The following is a 27,684-nucleotide window of genomic DNA, read 5'->3' as shown; positions in this document are numbered from 1 at the left end:
CCAGACAGGGCCTGCATCTGCGTGGGTTTCCATCCCTGAGGACTGACAGGGCCCTACAGAATCCTCTCCCCTTAAAAAAGCTTTAGAAAAAGTTGGAAGGCCTCTCTTCTTGTTGGAAAAGGAAAGCTCAGAAAGAAAGAAAGAAAGAAAAAACCCATAAGAAATGAAGCGTAAGGAAAAGCAAAGGGGAATTTTAAAAAGTTTGGTTTCCACGTTGTTTCAAACCCGACTTCTCAGCACCAGCATTTTCGAGGCCAATAACGAAGAAAGGGGACGGCGTCTGCTCAAGCTCAAGCGAGAGATGCTGAGGGGCAGGAGGGCCCCGGGCTGTACCTGGTCGAGTGGTCAGTCCTCGGTCGGCAGCAGGGCGGGCGTCAACAGGCTCGACTGGGCGCAGGAAGCAAGATACACGGAAAGCAAACGAGACAAATCAAGATGGTAAGTCGAGGCTCCTGAACACAGAGCAGGGAAAAGCATGTGCAATACACAAGTTATAAAAAAAAGGAGCAGTTGGCAGAGAACCACAGTGAGTGAATCCTGAACATCAGGAGCAGGAGGGGAACCACTTCCAAAGGCTTCGTTTTCTCACAAAAGCACTCACCAGGACGCGCAGAACATCAAAGAGAAGCTGGAGGAGGAGGGGTGCAGGTTTTCCTCTCAGAGAGTTTACAGCTAGTTTCTTGTGTGTGTGTGTGTGTGTGTGTGTGTGTGTGTGTGTGTGTGTGTTTATGAGAAATAAAATATATTATACCCAGCCCAGCGGAAAATCTTAAAGATATCTCCTTTTACCACCGCCCAATCTTATCTTATTTTACAGTTAATTAACTACAAAGGACTCCGTCCAATCTCCAGGGGAAACGCAAATATGAACTTATCGGGAGAGAAAGGTTTCCCCACATCACCTGCCACAGAGTGAATCGAACTTGTTCCCGGTGTGAGGGTAAGAGAGATAAACCAGGAAGTAAGCCAGCCCGTCTCTCGATGCCTCTCTTTGTAAAAGCCAGTTTCCACGGAAGAGATGACGTGCAGCTGACATGTGTGAAATGCGGATACTTCCTCTCGAGTTTGCTGGCTTGCACAATTCCTCCTGTGCGAGAGCTCTGGGTCCGGCCCAAAGGAAACAGTGCCGGCGGCACAAGAGTGCCCACCATTGTTTGCCGCTGCCTGCTGTTTCCCAAGTGCTTCTGATTCTCAGAAATGTGAACTTGAACTTAAACACGGGTCTTCAGAGAAAACAGGCAAGGGAGAGACACAAAGCTTTCAGGATTAATACATGGAGAAGGGGCAAATGAAGCCGAGAGAGGGGAAGTGAGTCCTGGGAAATAGAAGGGTGGGAAGGTAAGGTGGGGTGGCGAGGTGTGCTCCATGGATCAGCAGTTTCAAGAAGATCATACGGCCGCCCAGCTGTGTGGCTCAGTGGTTGAGCATCGACCTATAAACCAGGAGGTCAAGGTTTGATTCCCGGTCAGGGCACATGCCTAGGTTGCAGGCTCGATCCCCAGTAGGGGGCATGCAGGAGGCAGCCTATCAATGATTCTCTGTCATCATTGATGTTGTTATGCCTCTCTCCCTCTCCCTTCCTTTTTGAAATAAATAAAAATATATATTAAAAAAAAATAAGACCATCAGCTTACTCATGGGCACATCCAGGCATGCAAGGAGGGATTATACACGCAAATCGATTTTGAATGCCACATGTTGTCAGGAACAGTGAGGGGAAAGAAAGTGACAGCATGCCAAGTCTTCAAAATATCAGAAAATCGTGTTTCTGAGGATACTAAGACGTTGGGACGAATCCGAAGAGAAATGCGGTTTGGTGCTTCTCCTGCCAGCAGTGGCGTGGCAGAGGAGAGAGGACAATGGGTGTGATTTGGGGCAAATGGCCACTTCCGTGGCTGTTTCTTCACATGTAAAATATAAACAATAACATCTGCACTTTCTAACTGCAGCGAGAAAATAAGTTAAAACCTGCTTCGGACACTCGCAAATACTATAAAACCACATTCATTCAACACCCGCTTTATGAACTATCCTGTACCAGGATTGCGGTGAGGCCGACTCCTCTCTAGCGCTTCATTCACGTATCAGATGAAGACGTACTTCCTGCTGCAACTCACCAATACACCTGAGCGATATAGTTTCTCTGTAAGTTCATCTTTCCCCTCATCTGCAAGCGCGGAGCGTCAGGGATTTTATTACTCCTCGTAAAATGGAGTTAAGGGAACGATTATTGTACTTCCTGAGTGTCCTCACAAGGGCCCCAGGTGGTGCTTCAGGGGAAGGCAAGAAGGTACGAGAGCCCACTTGCAGAGCCAAGAAGGAACTGAGGGGTGAGCACACGGCTCAGGGGTTCAGGGGGAAGCAGCTGAGTCTGGGGCTTAAACGCAGCCCGAGCAGCTGGCCCAGGCTCAGGGTCCCCTTGAATGCCACCACTTATTTTCGCTGTGATCCTAGGCAAGCCACATTCTCCCTGATTCTCTGTTTGACCAAGCACCATTCCACCATTACTTAAGGGAATACTGACAAGTATCAAGTGTGCATAGAGAAATGTCCAAAAGGTGTAACCACAAAAAACATTCATCAGTTATTTCTGGGTGAGGAGACCGTTCCTGTAAACTTTTCTGCCCCCCCCCCCCCCCGTTTTTAATGTATAGGGCAGTGATGGCGGACCTATGACACACGTGTCAGAGGTGACACGCGAACTCATTTTTTTGGTTGATTTTTCTTTGTTAAATGGCATTTAAATATATAAAATAAATATCAAAAATATAAGTCTTTGTTTTACTGTGATTGAAAATATCAAAAAATGTCTATATGTGACACAGCACCAGAGTTAAGTTAGGGTTTTTCAAAATGCTGACACGTCGAGCTCAAAAGGTTTGCCATCACCGGTATAGGGTATTATTTGAAAACAGTAATAAAAACTTTTCCCTTTTTTTAGGAAGATAAAACAATAATAGCTTTAGTGACTTATTCCCTAGCCTGCTTTCACAGTCTGAGACTGATTCAGTATGAATTAATATTGAAAAAATAAGTAACTCTTGTGTTCAGTGAGCAGACATCAAGACATTTTTAAAAAGACAATTATGGCATCATTGGGAAAAAACAATGCACAGAGACAAGACAGAGGACTGCATTATTTTCCAATCTACTACAAACACTCTCTAGTTTTTCAAATGGACTATTGCTCGTTAAGCCGGAAGGTGATATCAATAGAGTGAGTGTTCAAAACATTTTACATGGGCAGACCAGTCAATTCAAAACAAGAAATAGATCACCTTAAAGAGTTAAACTAAAATGTGAGCAGAAATGTGAATTTCTCTGCCTTCAGCCGCTTAGAATCAGAGCCTTCCCTCCAAGAGGAGACACACAGAATGATTGAAATTCTGGGCCTTTTGAGTTTGTTAGTTCTGGCGTTGCTCGTAATAGACCAATTCTAAGCTAAATGCTGCCTCGCACATCTCCCCACTCGGCCCAAGGTGATGCAGGAATCAGGAGGAAAGCCATTTTACACAAAGAGAGGCCTGAGGAGGACCGGCTCTCAGGCTTAATGAAAGCCTTTATTAAATCTCGGTTTCACTGCTGACGGTGATGTGCTCGTTGCTTTTTTTTATGGCCGAGGAAAAGCAGAGCAGAGGGAACGTCACTTTGCGATTATATACACGCAATCTTACAAGACCTGCTGTGCCTCCTTGAGCCCACTCGGGTCTTTTATGGATGTGTTACAGACAAAGAAGCCGACTGCTGGCCACAGGGGCTTGCTGGTGGCCACTGCAATCCACACTGATCTTCCTGGCTGGCCAGCTCGGGCAATCTTGAGAAAGAACAAACTCAAGTGCTATTAACACAAACACGTTTAGTCAGATGACTTCACGATCCACGAGAAAATAGTAGTATAAACACCAGCTTCACTTCAGGTTAGCCAGTTCCGTTGTGAGGACTGGAAAAAACACACACTAAAAATCTCTTCAGGCAAATCGCAGCTGGTCGAAGAGCCTGAGATATTGGAAAGCTGTGCTTGTTTATTTTTTTTTTCTTCAATATAAATTAAAAGAATGCCCGGGTGTCTGACCCTTTCTCTGGACTTCATTGATTGTTCTTAGGAAAAACAATACATTTTTGGGAAGCGTTTGAAGTGACGATGATAAGGATTGCATGAACAATGGAAGGAAATCCTTTGAGAATTCTAGGTATTTTCAATAGCTCCGTGTGTGAGCACATGTCTGTAAGATTAACAGGAAACAGGGCTCCGGAAAGAGGGAGGACAGGGAGATGAGACAGAAAGGGTAAGATTTTAGGCCTGAATCACATTAATAAATTTTAAGGATATACTGTTTGGGCCATAGAGTGGTTATCTTTGATACAAGCTGGTAAAACCTCTCTAGTAAGATCCTGGTTCTATTTGAAGAAAAGAAACAAAGAAAAAAAAAAAGCTACCGTAAAACATGTACTATGTCCCAGGCACTTTGCTAAGAACTTTACCTGCCATCTCATTTAATGCTCACACCCTAACTTTAGTTAGGATTTTACTACTTCGTCTTTCTTTCTTTCTTTTTTTTTTTACAGACTAGGAAACAGCAGGAGAGGCTCTGTAACTTGCCCACAACACACAGCAGAGCTGGAATTTAAACTCTGACCCGCTTCATTCAGAAGTGGGGGTGGGGGCGGGGAGCACCGTCCTGTGGTGCGGATGGTGGGGGATGCAGAGGTGGTTTTGGTTGTCACTAGACTGGCGGAGGGTCGGCACTGCTCGCTTTTAGTAGATGGGGACGGGGGATGCTAGGTGCCGGGCACAGGGCAATGCCACAAATAAATTGTCCTGCGCCCTGTACAATTTCTTATATTCCTGATTTTGTGAGTCCAGACTTCACTCCGTTTTGTAAACACGCACAAAGCATTTTTGCACAGTTCTTACTGTAACCTGGGTATTCCAGGAGCTCACCACTGGGTAAAATGAGGGGAGACTGTTTTATTTAGAGCTTTCCCCAGAGTGACTCACTATTTGAGAAAAATCACATCATTGCTGCTCGCTGAACCGGAGTCATGCAATCAGCCCGGAAGCAGTCTGCATGGAGGCCAGACACCTGCCCGTGCCATTTTCATCTAGCGTCCAGGCTGAACACTTACATGTGGAAACACTTATTATAAATTAGATCCCTCAGAGGGATTCTCCTCCTAAATGTTGTTAGTCCATTTTATTTTAAGATTCATCATTAAGAAGGCTTTTCGAAATGTTTTAAAAAAGGGTGTTGTATCTGAAAACAGTGAGAACCAGAACTCAAGCTCTGAGATCTTAAATATTATTGTCTCCAATACTTTTATCTGAGCTTTTCTTGTTTATCAACAACAGATCTTTATTTAACAACAATATCAGCTCCTTGGATGTAGCCTAGGCCAGTGGTCGGCAAACTCATTAGTCAACTGAGCCAAATATCAACAGTACGACGGTTGAAATTTCTTTTGAGAGCAAAATTTTTTAAACTTAAACTATATAGGTAGGTACATTGTTATTAACTTAATTAGGGTACTCCTAAGGCTTAGGAAGAGCCACACTCAAGGGGTCAAAGAGCTGCATGTGGCTCGCAAACCGCAGTTTGCCAATCACAGGCCTAGGTAATTCAAAAACTCTATCTGGCTCAAGCATCCAGAAGCACTTGGTGATACCCAAGGGCCTGGTGTGTGTGTGTGTGTGTGTGTGTGTGTGTGTGCTATTGGGAATCTGAGCCCAATGGCCACAGACCTCTCCTGGAGTGAGTCCACATCTGAGCAGAAGTGTATAGTCCATTACTGCTCTGGGTATCTCCAAATTGTACTGTTCTGGGCCTTCCAAAAAGTGCTCATTTTGGGGACATCCAGTATAGTTAATCCAATCTTCTTTCTTTAGATTATTTAGCAAGAGGAAGGGGAAGGTGGGAGGGAGGTCATGATGGTGTTAGGATTTATTTAGGAAGGTGCTTTGGTGACATAGTTCCTTCCTATCATTTCCACTTAAAAGGAACAATCCTTTCCGCCCTCCCCCGAAAAATAGAATGGATCAATTTAGTTACTATTTCAAAATTTTCATATAAGCATCATGCTTAATAGAGTGCTTATCATTTTAATGGAGATCTCATATATGCATATGAATACATATAAGTCAAGATAAAATATTTAGGGCATATAAAGGCAGATTTATTTAACTGTTGATATTATTCATAGTACTAATATGATAAATGCCAAGTTCAATTGACCTCATTAAAGACACCAAGGAAATGTGCAGGCTGCTATTCATATAGGAAGCAGTTACACTCTCAGTATCTGACAGAGTGGGAAAGTAACGGGAAAATTTGGAATTCAGGAAACGCAGCTTATTCTAGGCTGGCACACTTGCTGTTCTACAGCGTGTGATGTGGCACTCGGCTCACTGTATTTCACTGTAGCCACTGAATCTCAAAAGTTACTAGTAACAGGAACAGGACTGGAGTGTCTTTTATTTTTGTTAAACTCTGTACAGGCACAGTCCACATGTCTAAGAATTAACAGCACTTAAGAGACACCATGTATTGTAACAAGCATGCACCATCATCTCTGTAAACTCATTTTATTCTGCTGCCAATTTAGCCTACTTTGGCTTTCTAAATCTCTTTCCACAAACTTTACCATAAATAAATGATACATTTTAGTATCTATTATTTGTGTGTGTGTGTGTGTTCATAAAAATGATTTAGGTAGGTGCTGAATGATATTTTATCCTATTGTCCAAGTTCAATAAATAATGGAAAATATTAAATGGAAACATTTCATTTATTAAAGCTATAGCTTTGGAAAAAATGAAAGGTCTTAAATTTTAAGAAATTGATAAGAAATTCTTTATAAAAATAAGAGCATAACCTATATATTAATTTTTTTTTCATAAAAAGCTAACTCTGGGACATAAACAACACACCAAACATTTAACATTATTTGGTATAAAGGGCATTAAAGACAGTAATTGTCTACCAGAGAAGTTTGTTACACTTCAGACATGTTCCCCATTTCTCCCTCAAACAACCCGATGTTCTAAAGGAAAAGAGGAAATCTCAAGGACATTCAATTTACAAAGGAGACCGGACATTTTCCACATGCAATTATCATCAGAGAATGCATGACAAGAATTTTAAATGGCCAAAATGTATCTGCCTATAAAAAATGACAGAACAGCACTCTTTTACAATTTAATAAGAAAGTCTTTGATAACTGAAAGTCCTTAAAATTTTTACCTCTATGTGAGTAAGAATTTTTTTTTTTACAAATGGTAAAGTCTTAATTATTTTTATGTCATGAATAACATTGCTGTTCATATCTTGTATTATTACTATAAGGTACCTTTTTTCAAGCTAATAGAACAATTTGGGGTGGTTACTCACATTATGAAAACAGTTTATATGAAGATTTTCCTGCAATGGTTCTTAAAAAAAAAAAGGCTCTCCAGTACCCTAAAGGGCTAATATTGGTTTTAGAATTAGTCTGAACAGTAAGTAACAAGACTGCATTTTGAGTTAACGCATACTACAAACATCCGTATTACAAATATTACCACCATCAAAAGTTGCTCCTTTAACAAAGAAAATCACAGGTAAAATCCTGTGTGTTCTTGAAAAACATGCTATTAGTATCTCAAAATCAAGGTGTTCCTGTGTTCAAAACCTTCAACATCTGAACATGTAAAACTGCTGTGGAATAAAAAAACCACACCTAATATGCTCTCACCTAAATAGATATTAATTGAAAGTTTCTACTAAGAAATCTGAAAGAAAGCTCATTAGCTAATGTGCAAATTTTTAGACAGAGAAAATCTTACTTCTCTGCACTATCAGAGGAACAAACACTTAGGCCAATGTGCATCTGCATTTTGACAGCTGCCTTATAGTTCACTTTCTAAATATAAAACTGTGGACATCTTAAGCAACAGTACATGTCCTAAGTGGTTCTCTATCTTTGCCTTTAACATTTAATGCAACCTGAAACTTAATGAATGAGAATAAACATCTGAAATGAAAACTACGGTGGTTCCTTTCAAACCTCCATTTATGCAGGCCCATGGGAAGTTCTCTCTTCATCGCCTGTCCGTTTTCTTAGTGGACATGCTAGGCCACTCTCTCCTAAACACAACTTGAATCTGGTGCTTTCATTCCAGAAGCAACAAAATGCCTCTCAATAAGGAAGTATTTTTAAAAGTTCATACCCCCCTTCAGAACATGAGAGAGCTGTATATACACATCAGAACGCTCTTGTTCCAACTGGGCCTCTTACCTTCGTTTTCTGTATTGGCTGGCACGGAGTCAACCCCAAAAGGATGCCAGGGCTGGAGTTCGTCCAGGCTGAAATCGCCATTCACGGGAAGAAGCTCCACGGTGGTTTTGGTTTCGGTCAAAGACGGCATGAGCGCATCATTGCCATAACTGATTCTCGGCTCACTGATCATGTTGGCCAAGACGTCATCCGAGTAGTTTTGCTCTTTCTGCAGCAGCTCATCTGAAACGGGACAAAGTCACGATCTCATTGAGAGCTGGGGGTCGGTACCATCATCACCTCCTTGTTACAGATGCGAGAACGGAGGCACATGGTAGTTAAGCCGCTTGTGCAAAGTCTTAGCTAGCAAGTGCCCGAGGCGTGCTGTGAGCCCAGGGGGAACGGCTTAGACCCGGGCTGATGCTCCTTCCAGTGGCGAAAGAACTCCAGAGCTAACCTGCCATTTCCTCCTCTGAGAGATTCTCCCAGCAAACTATCATCACCGGACTCCAACAGTGTGCTTTGGTGATGTGCTAGCCGTGGGGCTGTGGTAATATGCCAGGCAAGCCAAAGGACATACACAGCTGGTGAATCCCTACCCTTTCCCTGAACACGTGTAATGACCAGAGTAGCTGAACAGCTGGGCAGCCTGCTCCGTTCTCGAACAGTTCTCATAGTTTTGCCTTGAACAAGTCTGTCTTCCCCAAAGGCTCCCCTGCTGCTGCATGATGTTCTACTGCGACAGAGAAACAGTCCCCTTGCCCTCTGGTCGTGGCCTTGGACCCATGAAGGTCTGCTCCATCCTCCTCTTCCCAGAGCTAAACATCCCACCCTCCCAATGGGTCTCCTGTGATCTCGAAGCAAACATTCTGCCTTCATCCTCGGCTGCTTCTCTTTTCAAAAAATGCTACCAGGTACCCCTTTATCGAAGGGACTAAACACATTCTACTTTACGGAACATAATCGACTTAGCTGAAGTTCTTGTAGACTAGTGAAAACTCCCCAATTATTCAGTATTGAAATGCATTTCTATAGAAAAAAGAGCTTGGAATATAACCTCGTATCAAGTATAACTAGAGCTTTTAAAACAGGGCATTGCAAGATGTGTGAATCTGCTATTATATTGCCAAAGATTCACCAGGATTTCCTGTGTGACATATTTAAAAAAATTAGACACTCATAAATAGCACGTGTGCTGTCAATATTAATCAGAATCTCATTTCCCAATCATCCCTCCATCAAGAGTTTACTGTATTATATATTTCAAATCAGTCAATGGTTACTATTTTGGTTGTAGAAAATAAATTCAGGATTTAAATTTGGTTTGTAATATTTTACTGTCACCCTCCACCTTCTCCTTTACATCGACAAATAATTATCTGAAAAATTAAAATTCTGTTCAAATATATCTATTAAAAGAATTTCACAGAATAGAATTAAAGCATGAGATTAATATCCTTCTATGGAGCTGGTTTTATTGCAAGATATTATTTTAAATGGTAAAACCCCAAGCAAATCCGTTCCTTTGAAGTCTGATTTGAGTTATAATAGGTATCTGTTCACGGTGGGCCATTCTAAAATTCAGTATTTGACGCTTGCAGTGCTCTTTCCCACCCAGATAAAAGGCTCCATTAGATTTCTTCCAACTTTTTCATGTCTCGCAGAGTCACAGGTAATGGCCAATAAGTTAGCCAGCGTCGGCTTTAATAAATTAAATGGGCATTTCTTTTATATAAATCTTATGCTTGTGACTGTTAAACATGTAAAATACTAAAGAAGGACCTTCTGGAATGATTACTGGTGCTTCCACGTTCATCCTGAGAGGGAATAACCTTCACCAGGGTCTGCTTTTGGCTCCATCCGGCACCATGTTGTTCTTGGAGCCTTTGCGGCATTATAACTCCCCTCCTTCTCTTTGTCTTGCCTACACAGTACTAAGCTTGTTTTTTTTTTGTGTGTGTGACTTCTCTGAATAACTCTTCTGGCTACTTTTTTTCTACTGTCTTTATCTCTATAATATTTTTCTTGTACCTCTTTCTGCAATTCTTCTTTAGAAATCTCATTTACTCTGAAATGCTAAGGATCCTCCCTTTGGATGATTCTGAAAGGTATGTCCCCAGCTCTGACCTCTCCCTCCCTCTCTAGTTTTTATATTTCTAACAGTTTGCTAGATCTGTTAACTTACATCGTCCATGAAAGGATGTACAAAACTGTGTTCAAGGCCCCATGCCTAACTGTGGCAGAACCATTCTGCCAGCCACATGTGTGGAACCTTCAGAACCATCTGTGACTCTATTTATATCAAGCACAACTCCTTTTAACTCCATTTCTGGATTCTCTTAATCATCTCCCACTCCCCTTCTCCAATGGCCACTGTGGACCATCACTACTGTTTGTCTGGATAATTGTGATGTTCTTCCCATTGCTGTCCCTACTCTAAGTTGTATCCTTCCTGGTTCCCCAGACCTGTCTCTGATACTGAGAAATGGCTCCTCCCATTTCAGTGGTAATGTATATTTGGTCTTCCTTAGTGGAGTTCCTAAAACCCTTGGAATTTAAGTGGTGAGAGCTGTAAAGGTGTCTTTTGTTATGTTAATGAGATGATTGGAGGGGTGGGGGGGGGTGGGGGGCGGCTAGGTCCCTGAGTCACTTAAGGTGTGAGTGAGGCTGGTCACCAGAAGAACCATGTGATTAGAAGGTTGTAATTTTCAGTCCCATCTTCCAGACCTCCAGGGAGAGGGGAGGGACTGGAGATTGAGTTCAATGACCAACGGCCAATGATTTAATCGATTATGCCCAAGTATTGAAACCTCCATACAGTCCCCAAAGGCAGGGTTGGGAGAGATTCTAGGTGGCGAACAAACACAGAGATGCAGGGAGAGTGATGCCCTGGAGGGGGCATGGAAGCTCAGTGCCCTTTCTCCACAACGTACCCTATGCATCTCTTCCATCTGGCTGTCCCTGAGTTATATCTTTTTATAATAAACTGGTGATCTAGTAAGTAAAATGTTGCTCTGTGTGTTGTGAGCCATTCTAGAGGAATAGAACCCGAGGAGGTGAGTGGAACCTCCAGTTTATAGCTGATCATCAGAAGCCCAGGGGACAATCAGGACTTGCCATTGACTATGGTGGGGAGAATGGGGGTGGGGTGGGGTGGGGGAGCAGTCTTGTGGGCCTGAGTCCTTAACCTGTGGGATCTAATCCTATCTCCAGACAGACAGTGTCAGAATTGGGTTGAAGCGTAGGACACTCAGCTGATGTTGGAGAATTACTTGGTGTTTTGAGGGGAAATCCTGTACATGGAACTGGTGTCAGAATCGTACCATCACACCTGTCTCAGACTCAGCATCTTAGAAGTCTTGGATTATTCTCCAACTGGACCATGCATTCCCATCATGACACCTCTGTTCTCTGTTCCTGCTGCCTGAGAAGCCCATCTCCACTTGTCTAGAGTCTGAACTCTCTCAAGACCACCTCGAACATCCCCATCCTCAGAGATTTTCCTCAACAACTTTATGGGGCAGGCATTCTTAGCTTCATGGGACAGAAGTCAGGCTGGGAGATGTGAATGAAGCTCTTCAAGATCCCACGGCCTGTAGACATCCGTGTTGGCATCCAAGTCCTGGGCTGCACAACACCAGCCTTCCCGCATGGAGCCCCTACCTCTCGGGCCTCCACAGTACCACACACAAGAGGGCCCACTCTGAGCCTCATCAGTGGAATGCGCATTTACTGAGTAAGTGGAAAAACCAGGCAACATAAGCACAGCTCTATTCCATCATACAGGGTTGCAAGCCGACTTAAACACTAGCCCCGTGGAAGGATTATTGCTTTTGTCCCCTGAAACAGGCATTTCCCAGGCATGGGAGTTGGGAGGGCTGTACCCACTGCAGCCATGGGAGTAAAGAGGTGGAGTAGGCAATTGTCACAGTGGAAAACCTTACATCTGTGCTTCATATAACATCCAGGGCATTTCGGGTGGCGGCAAATCAACAAATCGGAGGGCAGTCTTTTCTCTTTTATCTCTTATACAATTGGCAGGAAATTTCCTCCAAATGGCTATTCAAACGCTCAGCCCCACGATGGTTAATTTCCCTGGTTTATTATTATACTCATTTTCAGAAAATGACAGAAGGAGATATTCAAGAAATGTCATTTTTTTTTTTTTGGCAGAGTGAAAAAGCATTTAGGTTTTTATTTTTGGTACAAAGTAGCGGAAATCCACATTCCCATGTCAATTAAACACAAGAGACTCAGAAAGCACCACCTCTGGTAATCTCATGTGGAACAAAGAAAGTCCCTGTGGTTTTCAGGGACAAAAAGAGGGGCGGGGGGAAAAGATGGATTTCTGCGAGCTGGGGTAGGATTCAATTTTGGACAGTCCAGAGCAGCCAGCTACCTCCTGATGTTATTAAGGGCTCAGGACTCTACCGGTGGCTAATACGATTGGCACTGGGCAATTCTGCCTGTGATAAAAAAAAATCCAGAGCCAAACATGATTATGTCATTGCTCATTGTGAGTGGGACTTTGTCTTTGAATTCCGTGGTGAGACTAATCGCACAGAAACCACACTTCTATGTGGGTGGCCCTGATGGATTCTCTTTTCCCCCGAATTAATGCAATATTTTATGAAAATGCTTTGATGGCATATATTGGGGATTTCCAAAGCTTTTAAGCATCTGCATTTGCAAAGTGCCGTGTTACCTCTGGAGTCAAATATTTTCTTCCCTTAATACCCAGACACATGAGCTCTGCAATTAAGACTGGAAATATTTAACTGAGTTCCATGATGGTAATATTTAATCTACAGTTCAAACAACAGCAGAGGTACTTCATTTCAAATACTAAACATCCAGCGAAAACCCCCATCAGCTTGCCCTTGTGAAAATGTGTTGAAGATGTGCAATAAAGAGAACAAAACAAAAATACCTCATCACTCAGCAGTCGCTATAAATATTTAAAATATTTTAAAGAAACTAACATCAAAAGAAACAACCAATAGCAATGTCATCTTGGTCAAATGACTAAATTGTTTTGTTTTTGTAGAAGCAACAGACTCGCATGATTTTGGAAAGAAACAGCCTCATCAAAGAGCTGCTCAAGGGGAAACAGATGAATTCTAATATTCTTCTCTTAATTATTCATCTGCCACTTAAGCCCCTCCCCAAAATTTAACTGCCACATTGTAGGATTCAAGAAAATAGAGTTTACCAGCATTAAACCGGTTCTCTTTTTACAAGCTTCGGTTGTGATGACTGGTCTACCTCTTCCATCCTTTAAACACATTTGGGGCGGAAAGGACAATTTCCTAATCGGAAAGGAGGTTTGACTCAGCCTTGGCCATGCCAAGCACAGCTGGCAAAGCGCTGATGTGGAGACCGGTGTGAGCCTGAGGTCCCCTGGGCTTGCTGCTTTTTCTTTTGTATGAGATTGAGGCGGCATCGCTCTTATTAATTTTTCCCATTTTCTGATTCTTCTGGTTCCCGGTACAAAAGTATGTATTTATCAGCAGCCTTTTCCCCAAACAAAAATTTCCTTTCAACCTTATCTAACAGGGGATTATTATATGACCGATTCTTGTCTTTTAATAAATATTTACTTATGTATCTGAAAGGACCGGAGATTCCACCTCTGTACAAAGTACGCCCCTCCCCCTGCCCCCCGCCCCCCAACTGCCACAGCTGTATTGGAAGTGTTTATCAAAGGGATGTAATTTTTTCCCTATCTAGAAGCTCTACTGTAAATCTGTCATCCATTCTAGGCATTTTGTCCACACCAGCACCGAGATTGGATTTAATTTTTCCATCACAGTTCTGGGCATGTCTGATCCATGGCTCAGCATATCACTGCCACACTGTTCATTGTATTTTACACCCACGGCCTCAGAAACCCCCTAGGCCAGCCGTGGGCAAACTACGGCCTGCGGATCTGTAAAAAAAAAAAAAAAGACCGTACCCTTTTATGTAATGATGTTTACTTTGAATTCATATTAGTTCACACAAACACTCCATCCATGCTTTTGTTCCGGCCCTCCGGTCCAGTTTAAGAACCCATTGTGGCCCTCGAGTCAAAAAGTTTGCCCACCCCTGCCCTAGACCTTGCGTTCCTCATCCGCAGAATCAGGGGAGGCCTAATTCCGTGGGCCTCCCCCCGGACGGGTGGCAAGCAGAATCTCAGATCCCTCCCAGGACCAGGGACACGGACTCTGGAAAAGGATCCCCAGGCGATTCTTAGGCACATTATAGTCTGACCACAAGTTGTACAAAGGCATCACTACACAATGGCCTCAGCTACCGCCCCCCCCCCCCCCATAGAAAACAGGCCTCAAACCAAAACAAGGTGTGAACAAGGAGTGCCGCCAAGAAACAACAGCGCCATAAAAATCCGCACCCCGCAATCTCTCAAAGTCATGCTTGTAGAACCCAACCCCTGGAAGCGGATCTTTCACGAGGACATTTCTGAACCAGAAAGCCGCAGGGAAGGAAGGGCTGCTTCTGAATTTCCGTGTCTGCCAGACCACTTGTCAGGAAGTGACCTAGGAGCCAGAGCAGGGGAGTGTTCAGAAGCGTGTCAGAGTCGTTCAGACGCCGAGAGAACGGAGAGAAAGAATGTTCTAAGAGTGTAGAGGGCGCTCCATGCTCTCCCCTCCTGAAGACCCGCCCTCGCTGTGAGCACACTCACTTCTAGGCACGGACTGACCTGTAGTTCAGCGGAGCAGCCTGTTTGAAGTGCTGATGTGGGGAGAACCTTTGAGGTGAGTCTTGTACATTAGGACATTTCAATCGGTGGGATGGCTGCCCTGTGATGGAACTGTCATGCTAGGACAGCTTGACAGCATGAGATCGACTGCACCTGTGACACCTTCTGCGGCCTTTTCAGATTCACTAGCTCATTGGACACCCACTACAATCTTTACGGTGGGGCTGCCACCCTCACTGACGGTTGAGCAAATTGTGTCATCCATCTTGAGAAATGCTTTTAAAGTTATCAAGTGGCAGAACTGAGATCTGAACCCAAATATCTCGACTCCTAGTGCAACCTTCTCACCATTCCATGAAAAATTCCACTTCTTCGAGAACATGGCTATTTAATCTGACTTGTTACCCATATCATATAAATGTACACACCTCTATCATCACAAGCACCCTGTTTTGCATACATTATTTTTGACAGATTTAGAAAGTGACGAATGCAGTGATATTTTTTTTCTTCCTATGAGGAAACCAAAGGTAAGAGCCTTTAGCCATAGTCCAAAGTCACAGCACTTCTGGATGGTAGAGCAAAGCTGGAAAGCCAGGGCATGCCCTCTCATACAACCATGAGCTGCTCCCTTATCTAAGCCAGGCCTTGCTTATGGCTTCCATTTTGACACGCCCCCCCCCCCCCCCCCCCCACACACACACACAGCAGGTCCCCGCCGAAAGGTATCTCCTTTTGACTCCCTCTCCGGGTGATGGGCATAGATATGATAGCTACACAAACTGCCATTAGCTTTCCCCAATTTGGAGTAAAATTTAAGATAATTTAGATGCCTTTGGGGTTTTGAGTTATTTATGTATTTATTTAATCTCACCTGAGAATATTTTTTCCATTGACTTTTAGAGAGAGTGGAAGGAAAGGAGGAGGGAGGGAGAAAAGGAGGGAGAGAGGGAGAGAGATAGAGAGAGAGAGGGAGAGGGAGATCAATTGATTGCCTCTGGCACACTCCCTGACCAGGTCGGGAATGAACTTGCAACTCAGGTATGTGCCCTTGACCAGGAATTGAACCTATGACCCTTCCGTTCATGGGCTGATGCTCTAACCACTGAGAACACTGACAAGAGCAGGTCCTGAGTTATTCAAAAGGTTGATTCTGCATGCTCAGCCACCCCAAATATCCCTTTGTTTGATTTTAATTACTTAATTGATTAATTTTGTTAATTTATTTTTGTCTTTTTCCAAATATCCCTTTGCATCAGGGGTGTAGGGACTGGACAACCTCAGTGGAAACAGCCCTGTATGGTGCCGCCCCATTTCCCAACTTGGGGAAAAATTTCATAGACATCATCTTATCCCAGAGCAATGCTGCTCCACAAATCTACTTTTTATTTCAACCTGCAGAAAACTGGGCCAGTTCTCTTATTTTTAGCCACGCTATCCATCTTGAAAATCTCTGACGGTCTTAAAATTCAGCCTCCACGTCCGAATGTGGGTTTGTTTTTCTTTCGGAGTTCCTTGGACACGGATTGTAAATGGAGCATGCTTTACCCACTTAGGACAACAAAGAGTCCCCGGAGGGGATGCCAACACGGCTCCGCATCACTGTGAGAAGATCCCTCATCGCCAGTGACATTTTCCTGAAGTATCACTTGCCCGGCATAAGACCGAGAGCACAGAAAAAGTCCCTTTTCATTTAAGATAAATTTCCTCTGGACTTTTAAACATCGTAGATCAAACAACTCAGTTCTACCAATGGCATCGAGTCAGAAATCAAGATAAAAGGCAGGCAGGCCCCCCGGCACCTCAAAACAGATGAAAGGGTTCCTTCTTCGTGTTTCCTCCTGGAAACTGTGCCCACGTGCCAATCCTATTTCTGGCTACATCGGGGGTCCTGCTCTGCCTGGGCAGTAGGGCGCCTAAGCAGTCCTGAGGGGAACACTCTTCTAAAGGTCACACCAGAGCCAAGTTTATTTATTATGGAAAGAATTTCTGAACGTATGCCGCGTTGAGGTTATATTCACATATACAAATCGATGTCCTTGTTTTGAGGAAACACATACTGAGGAATTTAGGTGTAAAGGGCCAATGTATCTGCAAGTTACTTTCAAAACCAGGAATTTCATGTAATATTTTCAGAACTTTGCTTTAAGTCTGGAATTGTTTTAAAATAAAAAGTTCATGCCCTGGCTGGTTTGGCTCAGTGGATAGAGTGTCGGCCTGCGGACCAAAGGGTCCCAGGTTCGATTCTAGTCAAGGGCATGTACCTTGGTTGCAGGCTCCTCCCAGGCCTAGACCCTGGTTGGGGCTCCTGCAGGAGGCAACCAATGGATGTGTTTCTCTCACATGAATGTTTCTCTCTGTCTCTCTCTGTCTCTGTCTCTCTCTCTCTCTCCCTAAAAACAAAAAAATCAATGGAAAAATATCCTCTAGTGAGGATTAACAACAACAACAACAACAACAAAAACACAAAGAAAAGAAAAGTACAGTCCGGTGGAGCTAAAATTGTAGCTCCAGCTTTAACCTCTATTTATCTGGATTTTTCCTCTCGTCAGCAGATATAGTGAACGTGCATATATGACCATTAACATAAGCAGATATAAACCATGCATCCTATGCAAAAAAAGGAAAAATGAATGTGATTTTTATGCCTCCTGACTCTTACACATAAGGCAATTCTTTCATGTGGTTTTCAACCCAGGAAACAGTGGTCTCTTCACAGCCTAGAAGCAAAACTGGCTAGAGATGTGTACTTTCATGGCTAAGCTCAAGGAGTTTTAGACTAATCAGGATCATGTGGAATTCTCTCTGCAAACATGTCTTCAAGAGCCTAACCGTGAGGCGTAAGCGATTCCTTTGCGATTCCTCTTTTAATGCAAACCTAGCAGTTGGTACTAATTGCAGGAGGAACATAAATTCTGTGCAAAAGAGGTGGAAAACAAAAGAAATAACAACGATTCACCTGCAATTCCACCACCAGAGCAAACCGAGAGCCATTTTGAAAAACAGTTTTATCCTCTGCAGAATTGATTATTTCATCTCTTCCTATCATCGCTTTATGACCCAAGTTTTATGACTGTGGTCAATGAGAGTAAACGCAGTGAGGTTACTAAGCACGCAGAGGCCCCTGGGACTGCAAGTATCAGGTTTGAGAACACAGATGGAATTGTGAGGATGAATTTTTCTCCTATTTCATTCCACAGCACGTATTTTTCCATTTTCTGGTGGGTTGTTCTGCATAGTTGGTATAGTTTTTTGTTTGTTTGTTTTTACTTCTAATTAAGTTCTCAGATATAGAGTAAATGGGAAAACAAAATAAAATCTGAGGTTTGCACTACCTAGGTCAGTATCACATTTCATTTTTCAAAAACTGCTGATGCCTTTAGTGAGCACAAGAAAGCAAAAGGAGGGAGATTATTGCTTTTTAAAATTATTTTTAATCCTCATCTGAGGATGTATTTTTATTGATTTTTAGAGAGAGGGAGGAAGGGGAAGAGAGAGACAGACATCATTTGGTTGCCTCTTATATGCAGCTCGATGAGGATGGAACCTGCAACCTAGGTATGTGTTCTGATTGGCAATCCAACCTGCAACCTTTTGGTGGATGGGATGACCCTCCAACTAACTGAGTTACCCAGCCAGGGCGAAGAAGATTATTTCTGAAAAATACTCAAATACAGTTTTACTTCCCTTGCACATATTTTAATAAAGGCAACGTCATCCGGAGGCCTTTATATAATCTGGGCCCATCCTGTCCTGGAGCCTTTGCTGCTGGTGTTGGGGTGTCTGGGCATCAATCCATAATGTCTCCTTTCTCACCTGAGCTCTGCACCAATCAAGAGAGAGCAGGTGGAGACGAAAGCCTCACCTTTATTTCTCATGGCCCTTACTAGGCCATGCGCTGCTTTCTTTGGGGAGTGAGTCACGCAAAGGGCACATGGCTTGTAGCTGCATGCAGACTGGATTTCAGCTTCCCTGTGTACCCTCAGTTGCACCTGAAGAGGGAGAGAGTCTGAGGGGTGCCTCTATAGCTTGGTCCTGTCCAACCTGCACACTGTAAGTGCTGGTCCTTCTGATTGGCACCCTTTCCCAAACTTGTGAAAGTCTGTCTTACCTGGGTAACAGATATCCTGGGGCGGACCCAAGGAAACCAAAAGAATGGGAAACAGTGCCTCTCCCAACAGCCAGCAATCATTCTCTGCTATGAAGGAAGTGCATTCCAATGGATTCATCTGGTAAATGCTCAATTGACGGACTTTATCTTTAGAGGGACGTATTGGTTAGCAAAGCCTCTTAGCTGATGGTAGAAAGTGAAATTGTCAACATCCATACTTAGTTAATTTCACTCCAAGAGCCTAAAGATTTATGCTGATAATTATAATAAGGGGACCAGGTAAGTATGAATAAGATCAGGACAAGTATAAATATATACATGTCACAAGGGAAGGCTTGCCTGTTCTTCTATCCATCACAGCATGTTTGTATACATGCTAGATCATTGGAAATGTTTATTTCTACAGATTTAAAACACACACACCAACCCTCTCTGCTCTTCTGCACACTGGCCTGTTCGTGTTTACTTTAACACAAAACTTGCTCTGCAGTGCACAATTCTGCAAGAGCAACGATCCTTTCTCTTCTGCATTAGCTGATTTATGTTATCACTTAACAATGCAGGGGAAATCGAGCCTGGTGACGGAAAGTGCTTGGCATCTGGGGCCTGGAGATGGATGGAGAGTGTCTGCCTTCAGGGAAGCATTAATAGTGCAGGAGTGGGAGGCTGAAAGGACTCCCTTTAAGGAAAATAATCTGGAGCCAAGAAAAACAAAACCATTTTCTCATTAATTAATGAGCTCATTCATTCATTCATTCAACGGTTCAGAAATCCAACCATCTCCCATCTCCTAGGCCAGTGCAATAAATAACTAAGGCAATTCCTTTTTACTCAGAGCTCATGGTCCAGAGGAAAGATGGACATGAAAATAATTCCCATAAAAGTGTTAAGGTAAACAGTATGAACAGAGCGAGTGAGGAAAAAAAAAAAGCTGGGATTGTGGGGCTGGGGATAGTGGTATTACAGATTTGCTGAGGAATAGACACTACCGTTGTAGTAGATGTAAATGCACGTACCAATGAGCAGAGGATGAATTTGCCGAGAGCTGGGACTATGTTGGCTGCTGGGCACAAGGGGAGCAGCTTAAACAGAAGCCAGAACTTGACGTTTATGGGATACAGAGGGCAGAGAAATTCATGACCCGCACCGGGAGTATGCAATTAGCAAAAATCCAGACTACAGGAATTCTACGGGTTGAGTGGCCAGCAGGGATGGGGGTGGGGGGGTGGGGAAATCTGGGGATTATAAGATCCGTAAGTGGCAGGTCAGCATTAAAGAAAGGGGAAGGGGATGGTGGGTAAAAATGTATGCTAGAGTGATAAAGCCAGAAAGACATTCAAGGACGAGATACAAGGAAAAACAGTGTGACTTTGATGGTGGTGGTGAAGCAGAGTAGAGGTGTGATCGGGTGGATGGTAATATTTTTATTCTCGGCCTGAGTTTTGTCTGTCAGAAGGGCAGATATAGGAAAGAAGCACAGGTTTTACTTAAGGCACGTAGAATTTGCAGTATTCCAACACATCGTAGTGGCAATGTCTTAGGACCATGGAAAGTATGGGCCGGGAGAGCTCATGTCTGTGCTGAAACAGCTCCCAGGGAAGCACTGGAATGAAAATGGGAGTTTTCTAGACTTCAGAAGAATTTTGTAGGGTTTTTGGGAAAAGGCTCACATTAGATTTCTCCTAGGGGATTTTTTTTTGTATATTGAATTCTGCTAGAGAATGAATGGTTCCACCCACAACGAAGTGCCGTGGCTTTGATAAAAATTCCTTAGAGTCTAACAGCCGTGGTTAACAATAACATCGGATTGGTGGTTACTGTTCATATCCAAACAAAGAATTATGGGTCTTTTTTTTTTTTTAAGTTATTTCAATGTTAGTATCTATGAGGTGATTTTTTTTTTAAAGCAATCTTATTTTTTTTCTTTTAATTCTGCAAAGAACAAAGGAGAAAACTGTGTAGGAAATGGAAAATAAAGCAGACCCAACCTTTTTGCTTCCTTAACCGTGGATTCGCCTTCTTTTCAGGTAATGGTGACGTGGAATGGGTTGGTATCCCCGAGGCCAGCGCCACTTTAACTTGCCTCGTGAACTATGGATCCTGGTGCCAGAGGTGTGTTCCACTGATCATGTTGGAAAATTGCCCCAGATGGCCACCTCCTCACAAGAATGGAGGACCCATTCATTCCACTGCCTGAGGCAATCGCTTTCCATGATGCTCAGCTTCCAGCCTCATAGGGGAGACCTTACCCGAGTCTTTCCTTCTAATCACTTCCCAGTCTCAGCACTAGACCTCATCCCAGCCCCCGATGCATCTCCAGTTGAAAATTTACAAGAAATTCTAGTAATTTCTTCTCTTTAAAAATGTTGCTTTAAATCTTATTTTTATTTCAGCACAGCTAGCCTTTTTTTCCTACCCTGCTCCAAAAGTCTCAACTCAGAACTAAAAAGCCAAAGCAATAACAAACCAAACCAGACTTTATCTAAATTATGATACACTATATAATGATCAATTTTGACCTCTGAGTTTTCTACTCTTTACTTTTACATAATGAGAGTAAAAATATAACTACCTTTCTTAGAATATATAGTATTAAAACAGGATATCTTCAATACTATGTCATTAATTCACCTCAAAATTTTAGAGTCCTCTCCACTAATTACCATAGTGTTCCAACAGCCTTTTTTAAAAGAAGTGATGTAAGCAATTTGAATATACTTTATGCTCCACAACAAATTAAAAAATGATTCACATTACGGTGCATTTATATATGTCTTTTCATCTTCCAAGTGCAGTAAACATTAATTAACCCCAGCAAATTAAAACAGCCACAGTTTACAAATTTACTCATTAATCAGCCTCAAGCAAATGCAAAGCATTTAAAGCCTTTCACAATTTGTACCAATTAAATATGCAAATTATTCTTTTTATACAAAGAGATCATCAATTCAAGACAAGCAGAACCTGACTTAAATTTGATAATGTTTCAGGGAGAAACTTGGTCAATTTTTCAAATTCACACAAGTCAAGGGAAAGAAAAAGCTAAACTGCCTGATATAGGTTGAATTATGTTCCCCAAAATGGTATGTTGAAGTCCTAATCCCTGATACTTGTATGGCTCATTTGGAGATAGGGTCTTTGCTGATGCAATCAAGTAAAGGTGAGATCATACTAGAATAAGATAGGACCTCAATCCAATATGGAGTAGGGTGGACTCTCCTGGAATAAGGCAGGCTCTTGATCATACTGGAGAAGACACACAGAAACAGAGACAAAAGGAGAATACTGACTTGAAGATGAAAGCAGAGATAGGAGTGATGTCTCTACAAGCCGAAGGAATGCTAAGGGCTGTAGGCAGCACCAGAAACAAGAGAAAGGAATGGAACAGATGCTCCTCAGAGCCTTCGGAGGTAGCACAGCCCTGCAGATGGACCCCCTGATTTTGGACTTCTGGCCTCCAGAATGATGAGAGAATCAACTGTTGCTTCAGGCAAACCCAATTTGTAGTAATTTGTGATAGCCACCCTAGGAAACTAATACACTGCCCATAAGTGAATATTAACCATTTGCTGATAATATAACCGTTTCTCGCTCTAATAATTGCATTGGGGTAGAGTGTGGTTTCTTGGTGAGCTCTGCATTCAAGGCTGGGATAGGGAGACAGGGGGAGAGGAATAAGAGAGCTCTATAATCTAAGAGTTTAATTTAGCCCCATCAGTGCAGAGATGTTCACGCTCCAAGCACCAGAAAGTGTTTCAGTGGCGACTAAATGTTGCTTTGTTTCAGCTCTCAGCTCTCTCTCCCAACACCCTTCTACAGGGCACACATCCACCTGCCTTTCTTGGCCATCAGTGGCAGCATGGCTTATCCTGGTAAGACCATGGGAATTTTGGACACCACTGTCAACTCTTAAGCTCAGCAAGGAAATAGAAGGTCTTTAGTTTCAAACACCTTGGAAGCACAGAGGTTATGTCACATCCTCTCTAAGACACCAGAAGCTGAGCTGTCCCTGGCAGCAAAATGCATGCCCGATGCCTGGCTGGTTTAAGGTTTTACTAACTCCAGGGTGATGACATGAATGCCAAAATTGAGTCTGCTGTCATTCCTACGCTCAGCAACTAAGATGAGTGAATTTGGGACAGTGGGAGTCATCCATAAAATTCAGCATATCGATTTCACTTTAGGGGTCATTTTTGACAAGCTGATCTTCACAAAAAAAATTCTCTCCAGGAGCCTAAAAGAGTATAGATAAATTAGCAAAAAGAAAAGTTTTCAAAAGCCTTCAAATCTCTTCAGGTTAAATATATGCTTTATATGCCAAAGAGGTCATACATTAGAAGTTCATACAGGCAGAGTGAAGACTGCTAAAGCGAAACTTGGTTTCAATGACTTAGGGTGCAGAAGCAGGACAAATATCTTTCATGGTCCCTCTGACTTTCTGGGGATAAAGACACCATCCGTGTACATTAAATAGCTGAGGACTGACAAATACTGAAGAGGGGGTACACTGTGTCTATCCAGAAGCGTGACGTAGCCAACTGTTTATAAACTAATGTGTGTTACCCCAAAAGTCATACATCAAAGCCTTTAGGCCAATGTGACTATACTCAGAGATAGGACCTTTAAAGAGGTAAAGTTATATACAGTCATAAGCATGGGCCCTAATCCACTAGGACTGGAAAACAAAGAGACAACAGAGATCTCTCTCACTCATGCACAGAGAAATGGCCATGTGAAGACACAGCAGAAGGCAGCCATCAGCAAGCCAAGGAGAGAGGCCTCAGGAGAAACCAAACCTGCAAAGACCTTGATCTTGGACTTCCAGCCTCCAGAACTGTGAGAAATAAATTTTCTGTTGCTTCAGTCACACAATCTGTGGTATTTTGTAATAGCAGCCCCTGCTAAGACATCCACCTAGTCCTACCCAGATAAAAGGAAGACCAAAGGTCAGAATAGCATTTTCTATGGAATTTTTGTTTCATTCTTCTTCTTTTTTTTGAAAAGGTAAAAGCTGAAGATGAGAGAAGCATTGTAAATTACACATCGGTTGGCAGGGCTGTGCAGTGAATTTCATGTCCTACCCCTTTCCTAGAAATGACAAGGAAGGGATCTATTTCAGATGTGGCCCAGTTGGAGGTTTGAAAGTATACTTGACCTTTGAGGATTTTCACTTCCTTTACTTTTCATGGCCATTGCCAAGAACATTCTCAAGTGCTCTCCTTTGCTCCCTTCCCTCGCTGCAGGCAGAGGGAAAAATCCAAATGACAGTTTCCCCATGCGTCTGGGACATTTCCAGCTATGTGGTCTATTTGTTTGGGGGGGAAACCAGAGGAGATTATGTACAACTTCTGTGCCAAGTAACTATATAAAATACTTTAAGAAGCAGAGGAATATAATTTGCTTTCCTGCATAACCCGCAAAATATTTATACTCCTGCTTAACAGAGAGAGCTGCCTCTCAGGCCAGGCTCCTGGAATTGGTGCTCAGCAGGCTTTTCCCTGGTACTCTTTTTCTGTCAGTTCTCTAAGATGACACATATTTCCCGAGCTGACATCAGGCTCTGTGACAATCCTCCACGTTTAAGCTTTCACTATGTGTCATTTACAAGGTTGACAACTCCAGGCATATTTTGTGGATTTTCCCTTCCATGCCTTATTAAAATAGTATCACTTTGGAATTGAAGAGAGCCGGAACAGATGATCTAAGTAACATTCCAGTATTCATAATACAAGGTTAAGAATCTAAGGAGGGAGGAAAAGATTTTGGTAAATAGAGTAGCAGATTTACAATTTCTGAAACAGCACACAAAAGAGCAAATGGGGGAAATGTTATAAAGTATGGCGTTTTCTGACTGACGCCTGCCCTGTGCTTGCATTGTTTAATCCTTTTAGACAAATAGTTAATCAATGTGAATGATCAGTTTATGCCAATCCTTTTCATAGCTAATAATAAGCCTTAACTTAGATAAATAAAATATAGCCATCAACTCTGTCACACCTAAACAAATTCTCTATATGGTTGAACTTCAAGCTTAATAATGCTTCACTGTAATATTTTACATAATCTCAGCTTTGGAAATCAGCACCACTCGGAAGTCACATGGCTAATTTACCAGGATATACTGATTTTCACCGAGGATTGCCATTCTTAGTTCAAGACCATTGTAAATACAATTTAGGTATCTAATCATGAGTTTGAAAGCCTCTGAAGAATTACCTGGGGAGATAAGGAAAATGCAGATTTCTGTAAGTCTGAGACTCTGTATTTTAAGATAAGAATCCCTCCAAATTATTGGGCTTCACTTAGCCCTCAAAAAATAAGAAACAATCAATGGCCCAGCCAGCGTGGTTCAATAGTTGAGCCTCGACTTCTGAACCAGGAGGTCATAGTTTGATTCCCTATCGGGGCACATGCCAGGGTTGCAGGCTTGATCCTCAGTGTGGGGCATGTAGGAGGCAGCCAATCAATGGTTCTCTCTCATCACTGATGTTTACACACACATATATATACTGTATATAATAGTATATACCTAATATATACACTGAGTGGCCAGATTATTATGACTGGCCAGATTACTATGACCACCCCCTCAGTACTTCATTGACACTTTCAAAAATACTGAATATTGAAAACTTCCTAAGCAAATACTCTCAAGGTTTTATTATTATTATTTGCATAACTAATTCACTTCATTGTACTGCTGGGGTGGTCATAATAATCTGGCCACTCAGTGTATATTTAAAAGAAACAATCAATAGCTTCCAGAACCATTTCCACGGGGAGTGCATTTTTCCCTAGGAGAATTTCAGATGAGCTCTCAGGTACCTTTCATGTCCTAGGACTTACAGCAACCAAACCAAAGACTTCAGCAAATGACAGAAACTCTTCTCAGACTATTGGCTGATGACACAAAGGTGCAGAAATCACGCAGGTCAGCGAAGAAGGCTCAAGGTATGATTGGAGATCATCAGCTCATCCCACAGCCTCCCCTGTGTGGGTTCCAAGGGTTCCAAGGACCTAAAGCCCAGATTAACAAGGCCTTATATAAAACTAAAATATCAGACTCAGTTCTCCATAGAGGGCTCTCTACTTTTTATTTTTTAAAGCAAAAGCATTATATAATTTTTACACTCAAGTATTTGAAGACCTGCTTTGATTTCTGAAGGGGTTTGAATCCTTAATCTGAAAACTGAAGTCTGATTCCACCTGCCTGATCCCTGAGGAGGTGTTGGCAGCAGCCGAGTGGACACAGGTCCACCCTGAATGAGGGGCAGGGCCCATCTCTTCATTTCACATCAAAGAGACTAAGGGAGCAAGGCCTCTCCTAGTTTTATACAATACTCGACTGACATATGGATTCCACACTAACAGATAGGCTCCTTGGCTCTTTTTAGGAGGGATGACGGTGCTAGTACATCTACAGACGGTCAGCCTTAATTCCTCTTCTTATACCTGAAGCAGGTACGTTAGGTAGAAGAAGACTTCTCCCTTAAGATGGGGAAAAAAGCACTCAAGTGTTGAGAGAGTGGATTTCTGCCAAGAGGAAGGTGAGGGAAATGAAGGAGACTTAGCCTGTGAACTGTAAATACATTCTGGTAGGGCCAATGCACCTAAAAAGATACTTCCCATAGCCCCTGTCTTTTCCTATTCCTACTTGCCTTCAAGTAATTTTTTGTTGTTCTTTATTTCCCTCATAATAACCAACATTGTCAAGAGCAATCTGGAAATTGTTCAAGTCTGATTCTTAGAAGAAAATTGAGGGGTTATTTATCTTAAGGTTACTGTCCTCAAAACACTTCAATTTGGTTGGTTTGCTACAAGTCGTCATTCTCAGTATTAAAATAAAATCGCTAAGAACTTCCAGAGCTCTTTTTGACTGACATTAAGCACCCTAATAAATAGGAGGGGAGGACAGCAACAGTGTATTAGGAAGGCTCTTTCCTTTTTACCAGAATCCCAGAGAAACTGAGCACTCTTGGGCAGGGGGGGAGGAGGGGGGCGGTGACAGGAGAGGTTAAAATCTTGCAAGAAGAAAACAGATGACCTAGCAGTTCCACAGATTATACTTAGACTGGAGGCTTAGACCATTTCTACCTAAGTTTCCTGAAATGTTGCATTTAATTTCCCTATAAATTTAGGGGCACTGAACCCCAAATTGAGAGAAATATAAACAGGAGGCTGAGAAAGGGACGTGGAGTCTATTATACATCTTTTGTTTTTTCTTTGTTATTTCAAAGGTAGTTAATGCTTATCCAAAAAATATTGATATTCAGGGTATCAAGTGACAAGTAGAAGTTCCTCTTTCCACACATGTTCAGTATATCCATAGAAATATGGTGCTAAATTAGAAAAGACCACATTTTAATTTATTAGGTGGAGTCAAATAGTCCCATAAAAAGGTTGTACCATGTACTGATCGGGAGCTCATGAAAGTTCCTTTACATTTACTCTTCTCATGACAGAGAATGATGCATTTTTAAAAGTTACCTTGATAATTTAAAAAATTAATACTTATGCTTTGATTTGTATTTTTAACGACAAGAACCTGTTCATTTTTTTTTATCCATGACTGCTCAAAAATTATGTTTCTTTTTCAGCGAATAGGAGGTGTTGTATTTTGTTT

The 27,684-nt window shown here is 42.4% G+C and overlaps 1 protein-coding gene across 7 annotated transcripts in view; it reads right to left on the bottom strand.

The window, feature by feature from the left end:
• The window catches only part of APP (amyloid beta precursor protein), a 223,047-nt gene that overhangs the window by 20,115 nt on the left and 175,248 nt on the right, over window positions 1–27,684 (bottom strand). For 4 of the 7 annotated variants that reach the window (XM_081086575.1, XM_081086570.1, XM_081086572.1 and 1 more), the window contains 2 exons: window positions 8,272–8,493; window positions 334–387 (listed from right to left, as the gene is read on the bottom strand). In XM_081086575.1, coding sequence (XP_080942701.1) covers window positions 334–387; window positions 8,272–8,493 — 276 coding nt within the window. The remainder of the gene's footprint in view (window positions 1–333; window positions 388–8,271; window positions 8,494–27,684) is intronic. The other 3 variants (XM_081086576.1, XM_081086571.1, XM_081086573.1) reach the window with 1 other exon arrangement.

This window comes from Myotis nattereri (assembly GCF_964212035.1).
Source record: "Myotis nattereri genome assembly, chromosome: 3".
NCBI lineage: Eukaryota > Metazoa > Chordata > Mammalia > Chiroptera > Vespertilionidae > Myotis > Myotis nattereri.
The sequence above is the reverse complement of the archived record's forward strand: the minus strand, read 5'-3'. Positions and strand labels throughout refer to the sequence as shown.